The sequence below is a fragment of the Epinephelus lanceolatus genome, chromosome 3 (genome assembly GCF_041903045.1).
Source record: "Epinephelus lanceolatus isolate andai-2023 chromosome 3, ASM4190304v1, whole genome shotgun sequence".
Lineage (NCBI taxonomy): Eukaryota > Metazoa > Chordata > Actinopteri > Perciformes > Serranidae > Epinephelus > Epinephelus lanceolatus.
The window spans coordinates 104,238-116,102 of NC_135736.1; the positions used below are offsets into that span (position 1 = coordinate 104,238).

General features: G+C 48.4%; 1 protein-coding gene across 1 annotated transcript; it reads right to left on the minus strand.

Annotated features, from left to right (window-relative positions):
- Nucleotides 1–5,606: 5,606 nt before the first annotated feature.
- LOC144459387 (protein NYNRIN-like) lies at nucleotides 5,607–10,138 on the minus strand. The gene has a single exon (XM_078163260.1). It carries the CDS (start codon nucleotides 8,294–8,296, stop codon nucleotides 5,807–5,809), a length of 2,490 nt encoding a protein of 829 aa, XP_078019386.1. The 5' UTR covers nucleotides 8,297–10,138; the 3' UTR covers nucleotides 5,607–5,806.
- Between the last annotated feature and the right edge of the window lie 1,727 nt (nucleotides 10,139–11,865).

The following is an 11,865-nucleotide window of genomic DNA, read 5'->3' on the forward strand; positions in this document are numbered from 1 at the left end:
CTGTAGTGCCTGCCTTTGTTTGTCTCTCAACTTCTCCGCTCCTCCTTTCTGTTTCTTCTCCATTTTTGCATGTGTGTATGATTGATTGATTGACAGATGCCTAGGAAGGAGGGACCGAGGTCCTCGGCCTTCGGCTGTGATTGGCCAACAGCCCCAGGACTGAGGTGAAAGGGGTGTGACACACCCATGTGGGTCATTAGCCAGACACTAGAGAAACTGTAAACATTGGTTATCATATTAAAGGCCAACCCAACTGCGCCAAAAGTTTTTTTTGGTGTTTTTTGTTTTTCTCAGTCCGGCTGTACCGGCCCACTGACGCAGCGGCCCACCGGGAAAACTCCCGGTACTCCTGATGGCCAGTCCGCCTCTAGACAGAGAGAAAGAGAGTGGGAGAGACAAAGACTGGTGTGTGGAACAAAGGGCCATTTGGCCTACAAAACAAAATGGCTGACAACAGAGAACTACAGGATGGCCAAATTGAAGCTGGCTTAAGATCGGGGGATGGTTTTGCCTGGCCATGTGGTCAGGACATTGACAAAGGAAAGAAGTGGGTACTTTGAGCTAACTCTCTCACCTGTATCATGAACAGTTCAATCTGGATTCACCAGTGACTCCTGTGAAAAGGCAGTTGGCATCCAGGGAAGACTGGAGGACAGCTAGGAGGGCCTGGATGATCTGGAAAATCTGTATCGGGAGTGGCAGGCTGGTTACCTTACCCACTAGTCCCTCAAGGGACACCCCTAAACTGACTATGAAGATGAAAAAAGGAAAAAACAACACAAGGGCCGTCGGAGAGGCGGGGTGGAAAAAGGGCCAAAATGGACGGGTTTCTTGGTAATGAGCCGGAACAGACACAGGCAAAGGTTCTAAGATCATGAGAAGATGCAGGTGTGGGTGGGAGAAGGTGACCACTTTCAGAGGATTACGGATCCACCAGGGAAAGAACGGGTGTGAAGTGGGACGTCAGCAGCAACACTGCTACCACAGGTCAGACAAGAGGAACCCAAAGCCAGGTCGCAAACCACAGCGCTGAGGGATCCAACATTGCTGAAGGAAGGGAGGTGGAGGACACAGAAGGGCCCTCAGTGGACACCAATGCCTCTGAGAGTGGCATCGACAAAAACACACCCAGAACACCAACAAACATCCCCAACCAGGAGCCAAGCCAGAGAACCGAGAGGAAAGGACCCGGGCAGAGGCAGCCGGTCAAATGGCCAAAAGCAAAGGAGGTAGCAGTTTGGCAGCAGCTGGACAAGGACCTCAGTGTCATCCTTGGGCATTCACTGCGTGGCGAAGTGACAAAAATCGGTGCCTGGAATTGGGCCTGATGGCTCCCGACCCTGTCCTCCTTGTTTCTTCTAGAATGTCTTCTGTTGTCAATTCAGTATCTTAGGTTCGGCTGGCAGGTACTTAGAAAAACACTGGAGATAGGCAGAATCTGGTGCAATTGAGTTTATTGTGTTCAAAGGCAACAACACAGACAAACTCTCGAGTCAGCCTCCGGAGGACGACTGAAAACCTGCTTTCGGCACTCTGGCTTATATGCTGGTGGAGGTCGAAGAGATCTCCACCCATTTCTGTAGTCCTTCCCATTTCGATCCGTTTTTACTGGTAGCAGACTTTGCCTTTGTTCCGGCTCAAACTGGAATCTGCCACCAGTATTTCCGGAATCGCTCTCACTCTATTTTTTAAAAACATGTAATCTCTGGGGACTTACATGCTACAGTCCCTCGTGCTCCCGTGTAATATGAAACATTACATGCACATTAAGTAATACAATCATTTGAGTGTGTGTGTGTGACCTTTCCCGTGTAATATAAACTCTTTAGTGCATTAGGCAGTACAATCAAGTGAGTGTGCTATCTTCTTCACACAGCACGTGGTAACTTGTATGAGTGTCACTGTAAGTTCACAACATCATGTGAGTGTAGGTTAGTGCATTATATCATTACACAGAGCGTGATAGGTTATGTATGTCAATAAGAGTTTACAACTGAGATGTCGCTAAGAGTTCACACCGTTATATTGCATATTACACATAAATGCAGTATTAGTTTTTGTAAAAGTCTACACACTAACATGGTTATATAGCTATTTGTATCTTATCCAACTTATATGGTCTAACACCTGATGAGGGTTTTGACTTTTACACTACATTCCCCCCTCTGGGGCTCCATAGTCCCACACAACACTTTTAAATCACAGAAAAAGGGGTGAAAATATATATATCCCCCCTTTGGGACTGTATAGTCCCATAACATTAGCTTAAGATTTGTTAGCACCATACATAATTTCATTTTCCAGTGATTATATCAGTAGATCATTAGTAGATATCACACATATATCACACATAAGTCATAGAGAATAAGAGCTAGCCTAGTAATGTCATCTTGTGGCATAAGGGTGTAGAATGACATTCGTATACAGTGACTGTGACTACAGTCAGTACTAACATGTCCTGCAGAAAGTACCTGATAATTTCACATATAGCGGTTACAGTTGGCAGGATTTATAGCTACTGTGGCTGTTAACATTGTCCCCTTATAGTCCCTCGAACCCGTAGGCTGGCATCCGCAAGCGTCGGTATGTTGCCAGCTGACCCTTTAGCGCGTCGACCTCTTCTTGTGTGGCCTCATAAGCATTAAGTTGCTGCTGCAAGGTGTCCCTGGCCTGAGGCAGTTCACGGACTTGGCCACGCAGATCCAGCACCTGCTGCTCGAGTCGATGCAAATGCGCCTTGTGCATTCCCTTATTTTCTCCCTTCCTGATCGCGTAGGTACCGTGGCGGACTCTGCGAAGCCTCTTTCGCAGGTTGAGGGGAAGGCTACGCACCAGCCGGCGAAAAGGCAACGAGGGAACAAAATGAAGCTGGTTACGCAGCTCGGCTGTCAGTTTCAGATGTTGTGCTGTTACTGGTGCTCCATCTGGCAGACATCGGAGGCAGATTTCTACTGCGTCTGGATCCACATTGTACTCCTTCTCTAGGAGAGTGCGGGTTGTCGGTGTTAGCCCGTGCACGCTCAGGTGACCCACATTCCGAGGTGGTGGGCTAGCCTGAGCCCTAATGCAGGCCTGGAGTAGCAATAGTCCAATCCGGAGTAAGAACAGGCCAATCTGCTCCTTGCCCAGGACCCATCTGGGTTTGACCTCCCTGGCTGGAGGTATTGGCAGCTGGGTTGAGTGATTCTGGGCAGGTTCCCGTGTAGCTGGGGCCTGCAACTGGTTCTGGGTTTGGGTGGGACAGTAGATAGCGGATCAGGTTGGTTGATGGAGGGTGGTTCAGTGTCTGGATCGCTGGCTGTGGGGTGTGGAGTTGATTGTAGAGCTCGTCCAGTGGCAACTCAGGGGGATGGGTTGGTGGTGGAAGGCTGGTCACAGGGTAGGGTGGAGGGCGAGGGGGTCTCATCACACGTGGTCCCTGCTGCTGGTGCCAGAACACAGGCTGGTCTCCCTGGTTCTGCTGGTATGGATGTGGTGTTCTCCAAGAACCAGCCATATTCTGTTTTTATCTTAAAGGTGTAAAGGACATTTTAGTGCACTCTTTCTATAATAGTTTTTTCCTCTTCCCTATTTACTCTTAGGTTTACTTTACACATAAGCCATGCAAGAAGGATTAGTATATTAGTGATTATGAAGCTTAAGTGTTGGTGAGTAATAGTAATGGTCTGGTGACAACAAAGGTATCAGGGTCTTCTTACGCAATTTCGTCATACACTTCTTCTGCTGGCTTATCTAAGCCAGCAGAAGAAGTGTATGATCATATTGAGCAGTTCCCAATGCCCTGTTTTGTAGCATTACCTCATACTGATTTCTACACTTTTCACCTGTGCCCTGCTCTTGTTTTTTAAGGAGCTGTCTTTGGGAACCAGTCATGTCTTCATATGATTCAGCGCCGGTGGGCCGTGGCCCTTGGTCTATTAGGACAAATTGTCCTGTAACACTTGTCATTGTCCGCTTGATTACAAGCCGTACCAGGGGAAGAACACAGCAGGCTATCGTGAGAAGGGCCAACACAACAATTCCCAATAACATTCCCATCATTTTTAATATTTTTTCAGGGGATAATGCTGATAACCAGTCCCACATTGAGGGGATCCTGGTGTTCCAATTTGAGTGCTGCACATGCTGATCTCGTAAGGTACGCATGCCTTCCAAAGCTTTGGTCAAATTGCCACCCTCCCCCGTGTGCACAGGAATGACAGTACAACAGTGTTCTCCTATTATATCGCAGACGCCTTGATCTTGGGCTAGTAGGGTCTCAATGACAAGTCTGTTCTGTACCGTCATTAGGGATGCGGCATGTAATTGCTCATTTACTCCTTCAAGGGCCCTTATAGTTCAATTCACAAATCTTTGTTGGTTATACCACAAATAATTTACCCAACAGCTATTACGGGCTATATATTGAGCATTCACTACGGTTCCCCAAATTGGCCAGGAGCCCAATAGTCTGCCCGTCTCTATCCATTCATCTGCTATAGCCTGTTGGTCCCTAGGGACTCCTTGTGGTACCTGGTCCCATGTAATGTATACACTAGCATCCTCCTCCCAGGAACGTCCCTGAGGTTCAGATGACCTACGGTGTCTCACTGGGGTGCTGTTAGTTAAACTGAGTATCGTAATTGGTCCTGTTAACATTGCTGGGGTGCAGAGTCCCGTCCAATTGGCTGGCAGTACTGCTTTCACCTGAAGGTCACTTTCACACATCCAAAATATGTACGCCAGTGGAGTGGTACCATTGGTCAAGTTTAGTACCCAAATCCAGGTGGTATCATTATAATTTTGGCCTAGAACTATGGAATCATCACCTCCATTGACCACCTGGTGGCATTGGATTTTGGCTTCTCGAGTTGTATTACATACCTTCTGCGCCTCTGAGAGCTGCAGTGTACCTGCTGACGAGGACACATTTCCTATGATCTTTTCATACCTGCATCGGATCAGCCTCTCCGCCTCCTGGGAAGTGTTAGTATGGGTGGCATTGTTTAGCCAATGTTCTATCTTGTTTCCTCGTGCTACGCAAAATGGGAATATGAGGTCTGGTGTCAAATGTACTACTGGAGGTACCTGGAATTCTTGTTGGAACTGATCAGAGGCGTTTTTAAGATTTTCCGGACAGATTGCCGTTGTGTTGGTCCATCTCTCTCTGCCTGCTGCCATCCACATGACACATGCAGCAAAACATTTATCCTGCTTCCAGCAATTATCTATGTCGGGGAGAGGCCTAACCCTAGGTAGGCCCCTCCTTCTGTGGCATGCTACACACGTAATATTGGTTACCTGTTTAGCAGAGTATTCCAGCCATTGATAGAAGGCGTTGGACTTCCAAGTGGTGGTTCTTACTAACTCTACCCGTTGCACTGGCACATCTCTTGGCTTCCTTGGGGATCTGGGGTTTAATTGAAGCCATTGTCGTGCCACTTTTAGGGATATAGTGAACCCTACTTCCATATTAGTACAACCTCTCATATTACACCAAACTCTTGCTGTCACCATTCCTTCCATGCTACAACGTGATCCTGTGGATCGTCCATGCAGTCTAATGTCTCCTGAGCCCTCCACCAATACATCATCGTAAGCATGTGATTTATAGTAGGTTAGTTGTATCGTTTCCCTGTAAGGTAGCTTTCCCTGTTTTGCAGCCAAGGCTCCTAGCGCCAGCAAGCACTTGCCTTTCTCTTTCTGGCCTTCTTTACCCTGTGCTGCTCCCTCACTCTGGTATACTCTTGTTGCGATGAGCAATAGGGTTAGTAATATTACAGCTATTGTTCCTACTTTAGCCCCTCGTTGCATGCTGACTGGACCCTTAGGTCTGCCGGGGGGCTGTTCCCTCTCCGGGGTCTGGGTCTCTTGTGTCTGTGTCTCTTGAGTTTGAGTCTGAGTCTGAGCTTGAGCCCGAGTTTGAGTCTGACCTCTCTGGGTCTCTAGCTTTGCCTGTTTCTGAGCTAAGGCTTTCCACTCTTTCTTCTCCTTCTGTCTCTGCTCCCACTCCCTCCGGTCCTTTTGCCTCTGCTGCCACCTCTCTCTCTGTACTTGTCCCCTCATGATTTGTCCTATCACTAGTAGGTGATGACTCATGAGACCGAGGTTGGCTGTCAGTCCCGGGGGATGAGGAGCCTCCCTCTGAGGAGCTCTCTGCTCCTGTCGATACCCTCTCTGGTAACGACCCACTGCTCTCACTCTGGGCTGAACCGCTGCTGTCACTCTGGGCTCTCTGTGCCCTGCGTCTCTGTGCCACGCGAGCAGACCTTCTTGTCCCCTGTTCCTGTGGGGAGGCGTCGCCATCCCCTTCTGGTTGATCCCTTATTGCCCTTGGGGCGGCTTCGCCGTCCCCTTGTGGCTCTGGAGTTACTGCTCTCTGTCTGGCTCTAGGTCGGGGAACAGGTGGTCTCTCTGGGGTGTTAGCTCTGCAGCAGTGGTTAAGATGGAACCAAACGTCCTTACCTTCGACTTTCAAGGCAGTTGGTGTAGCTAATATGACCTTGTATGGACCTTCCCTTTGCGGTTGGTCCCACTTTCTTTTGAACACCTTGACGTACACCTGTTCTCCAGGCCGTATTCTCTGGAGGTCTGCAGGGATGTCGACCCCTCTGTCCTCTGTGGCACCTTTCACCTGCTGGAACACAGCCCTGTGGATACGAGTTAGACTTCGTAAATATTCAAACATTTCACCTTGCAACTGTTCCAGGGACGGTCCCTCATGGGGATCTCTTAAGTATGGTAGTGGCATGGGCCGGCCCGTAAGCATTTCATGCGGTGTTAGATGCGTGACTCGGCTGGCTTGTGAACGCATAGACATTAGTGCAAGTGGTAAAGCATCCACCCAGTTAAGCTTGTTTCTGCTGTCTGCCACTATCTTGGCTATTTTGGTTTTCAAGATGCCATTTGCCCTTTCTACCGCTCCCTGTGATTGGGGATGGTAAACGCAGCCAAATTTTTGTTTGATTCCTAATTGCTTTAATGTCTCTTGCATGACATTGGACACAAAGTGGCTGCCATTGTCTGATGATATGGTATCTGACATTTCAAATCTCGGGAAGACTTCCTGACACAAAAATTTTGCGACTGTTTTGTGGTCTGATTTTGCAGTGGCTTTTGCCTCCACCCATCTACTATATCTACATATGACCACTAAGACATATCTCAGTCCCTTTACTCTTGACTGCAGTCCCATGTCTATGTAGTCCAACATGAGGTGTCTGAATGGTCCGTCTGGGGGTGGTATGTGTGCCAATGGGGCCGAAAAAACCTTCCTGATGTTGTATTCTGCGCAAACGTCACATTCATTTAGTACTCTGTCCACCGTGGCTGCCATGAATGGCGACCACCATACTGCTTGCAGTTTCCTTAGGATCTCCCCCCTTGCGCAATGGTCACTACCATGCGCCCAAATTATTGCATGTCTTAGTAGTAAGGTTGGTAGTACAAAGCGGCCATGGGCATCTAGCCAAACTCCATACAATGGACCCCGTATTGGGCCCGTTTGCGTATTCTTAATAGCTCCACGTTTTACCCATAAGCGTTTCTCAGCCTCATCTACTCTATCTTGAGCGGCTATAAGTGAGGGCAAGGATGTGAGAGGTTCGCAATCTTGTATGGTTAATATGGGTGCCATTACTGCCCCTATTGCTGCTTGTTTGGCTGCTTCATCTGCAAGGTTATTGCCTGTAGCTATCAGTGTGTTGGTCTTTTGTTGGGCTGGACATTTAATGACAGCTAGGGCTGTGGGAAGCAACATGGTTTCTAACAGAGCGAGGATGGCAGCTCCATGGGTTACAGGGGTGCCATCAGCTCTGCGAAATCCTCTTTGTTTCCAAATGTTAGCGTGAACATGGCACACGCCATAGGCATATGCTGAGTCCGTGTAGATGTTTAGCGATTTTCCTGCAGCTAATTTACATGCTTCTGTCAACGCTTTTATCTCTGCGAGTTGGGCTGAGCAGGGCTGAGCAAGCTTATGTGCCTGTAATGTGTCAAAGGTGTGGTCGTCATTTTTGAGCTGAACAATCCCGTAGTCTGCATGGCTACCAGTGGCATCACGAAAACATGAGCCATCCACGAACAATGTGAGGTCGGCAGGAATTGGCTGATTATGCAGGTCTTCTCTGGCCCGCGTAAACTTCTCGGTGTCATGAATGCAGTCGTGTAGAGTACCTTCTGTTGGTAAAATCAGTTTAGTGGCGGGATTAATGACGGTGCAGCGCTGAATATTGAGCTCAGGGGCTGATAGGATTACCTCATAGCCCGTGTGTCTGGCTTGTGTTAAGACGAATCGTGGAAAAGCAAATCGTGGCATGAATTTGGTGGGAAGTATACAGCGTCACAGGATGTCCCATGGTCAGCGATGAGGCTTTCTGAAAGGCAAAAATAGCGGCTGCCAGTCCCTGATAGCAGGGTGGCAGGCCAGCCTCGATGTTGTCCAGTTTAGTACTATAATACGCCAATGGCTGTTTACCTGTGGGTGTGTCTTGTATCAGGACGGCACAGGCAAAGCCTGATTTTTCTGCAACATAGAGATGAAAAGGTTTAGCGTAATTTGGCGTCCCTAAAGCAGGAGTGGACTGCATGTCTATTTTCAGGGCTTGGAACGCACCTTCCGCTTCCTCTGTCCATGTTAACTGTGCTGTGTTATTTGTGTGTCCTGCTGCTCTTATCAGAGCCCTGAGGGGAGCAGTTTTTATAGCATAGTCACAGATCCAGGGCCTACTGTAGCCTGTCATGCCCAGAAAAGATAGCATTTGGCCCACCGTTTGCGGTTGAGGGGCCTTAATCACTGCCTCTAACTGAGATGGTGCAATACACCTTTTGTCCCCACAGAGTCTTCTCCCCAAGTACTCTACTGACTGTTGGCAGAACTGTAGTTTAGTTTTACTGACTTTGTGTCCTCCTTCTGCTAAGGCTGTGAGCACGGCAATGGAGTCTCTTTCACATTGCTCTTTTGTGGAGCTACAAATAAGCAGATCGTCCACGTACTGCAACACTGTGCTTGGTACGTTCAAATGTGTCAAGTCCTGTGTTAACACCCGGTTAAAAATGGACGGTGAATCGGAGAACCCTTGTGGGAGGCGCCTGTATGTAAATTGCTGGCCCTCATACGTGAAGGCGAACAAGTATTGAGAATCTGGATGTAGTGGTACACTGAAAAAGGCTGAACACAAATCAATTACTGTGTACCACTGGGTTTCTGGTGGTATGTTCGAAAGCAGCGTGTGTGGGTCTGGAACGAGTGGCACTTCCCCGTCTACTACCGCATTAACAGCCCTTAGGTCGTGGACTAAACGGTAGTCTGCTGAATTTGGTTTCTTGATGGGAAAAATGGGTGTGTTACAGGGGCTCTTAGTTTTAACCAAAACTCCTGCTTCAACCAAGCCTTGGATTGTTGGTCTGATACCGTCAATCACATGCTGTTTGAGAAGGTACTGTTTCTGATATGGTAAGTTAACATGTGGTTTTAGCTTAATGTGAACTGGTTGCACTGATTTTATCAAGCCTACATCAGTCTTGTGTGCTGTCCACAACTGTGGTGGAACTTGGTTTAGCATTTCCTCGTGTTCTGTGGCAACTGCCATTTGTGTGGGTGTTTCTCCATCTACCACGACCTTGTCTGCTACGGTCTCATCGCCTACTTTGATTGAGATTCTGATAAATTGTTTGTCTTTTGAAATGTGAGTGTATTTGTTCTTTGTGGGCACCCACTCCTGCACCTGCAGTGCATGCCTGACCATAGGACCGAGATGATGAGACTCATAACCTTCTGCCACTAACAGTGTGACATGCGGCATGGACTTTGGTACCTGAAACCATCCAGATAATTCTTCCGGTAGGCGGACAGCCGCTGCCACGCCCTCCGGCCCCAAAAAATGTCTTCACTAGTGATGAGATATGGTTTTTTATTGATCCCTGCATCCCAACATTCCTGGTAATCTACATGAGTCTGATCCCTGTCATACATGAGCGTGCAGTGCAGTGGCAGAGTGGGGGTATGTGCTGCGTCATAGTGCATGCGAATCCACGTTTCCCATTCTGTCCATTTCTGTTTGAGGTGTGACTCTGTTGGTGTCAACTGGAGCCAATAAGCTAGGGCTTGTTGCTTTTCTGTTGTGCCCTGGGGAAGTTGTGACATCATGTTCTGTGGGGGTTTGTCTGGGAAGTCTAAGTACAGTCCATCTTGGGTGCACATGATCTTTGCTCGTAGCGGGCATAGAATGTCTCTTCCTAAAAGATTCACTGGTGTATGGGCAGAGTACAGTAAGGGTGCACATATGGTTTTGCCTGCAATGAGCATTGGAATGGGCTCTGTCAATGGTATAACTTGTGATTTCCCAGAGAAGCCTATTGTTTTTATCGATGACGTGGAGAGGGGGAACCTGGAGCCTTCTTTTCCAATGCATGAATATGTGGCACCTGTGTCTACCATAAATGAATACTCTCGGTCATGGATGACAACAGGTATGATTGGTTCATCATGTGATTGTAGCGATATAGCTGGTGACATTAGTTCCTCCTCAGGCTCCTCTGGGCACCCCTACCAGAGGTGTGGTTGTTCCATGTTGGGCCAGTTCTGTGCTGGACCTTCCCATGGGTTACTAGGACATTGGGCCCGTATATGGCCTGGTTGACCACAACCCCAGCATTGATTGTCAGGTGGAGCTGGGTTGGCTCCTGGGTAGCCTGCTCCTACGTGTGGAGGGCCTGGTTGCTGGTTGGGTGCATCCTGAAAGACATGGTGGTTTCCTGGTACATAGTTTCTGCCCCCTTTCCATCCTCCCCTGAAGGTTGTAGACGGTGCATTTCCTCCAGGTCCCCCATGGCCCCGCCCTCTGGGGGTTCGCTGATTGCCACCGCCTCTTGGTATTTGCTGGTAATAATAATGGTGATGTGTCGCGTTGGCAGAGGTGTCTTTTCCTGTTGCGTTGGGGTCAGTGGGGGGTGGCTGCAGAGGTGCTTGGGGCTGGATGGTTGGAGGAGCTGCTTGAGTCGCTGCTACCACGGGAGCTTGAATTTTAGATTTCTCCTTTTCCTTTTTGACCAGCTTGCTCAGTTCTCCCAGCTGCAGCTGAGTCAATTTGTTGACTAGTTGTTTGTCTTCTTCATCCTTTTTCTTTCTGTCTTTTCTATAGAGTTCAACATGGTGGACGATGTGTTCTGAGAACAGTGGCCAGTCCATTTTCATTAGTCCCACCACATCTTCCAAACGTCGCTGTACACTCTCCGGCATGGCTTTCTTAACCATCATTTTGAATAGGCTTTGAGTGGTTTTATTGGCATTCCATGCTTCTCCTGTTTCTTCTTTCCACTTCTTCTGGAAGGTGTGTAGGAACTTAGAGGGACATTCGTTTTCTCCCAAGTCTCCCCTTCCAACTTGGATGGGTCTCTCTTTGCCCGGTTGGTGTTTTCTCAATTGGCGCCACACCTTGGAGCGGCACTGCCCAAAGTCCACATCATTGCTGTAATTGTTTCCAATAACTGCTCCCACATTGGCTTCTGTGAATATTTCCTGGGTGGTTTGCTTTCCAGCCACATAGGTGAGCAGAGCTTTGACATCTCCCAAGGCTAGCTGTATTCCAGCTGTTGTCTCTTCTAGAGCCATTATCCATTTATCTGCGCCATCGGTGAGTGCTGGTAGGCGCTCAGCCAGGCCTATCATGTCCATGAAAGGCCAGGGCTCGTACTGCCTTTGTCCATTAGGTTGTGTTATAAGGGGACACATGGTGGTTCTGTTACCTTCCTCATCAAACAGATATAGGAGATCCTCAGTCTCTCCGAGGACTTTTCCTCCTCTCAATTTCATGCCTCCTTGACTCTGAGCTCTGTTGTTTGTTGTTGGTCGTCTGTTGGTGTCCCGTACCTCTTTGGGCTGTGTTT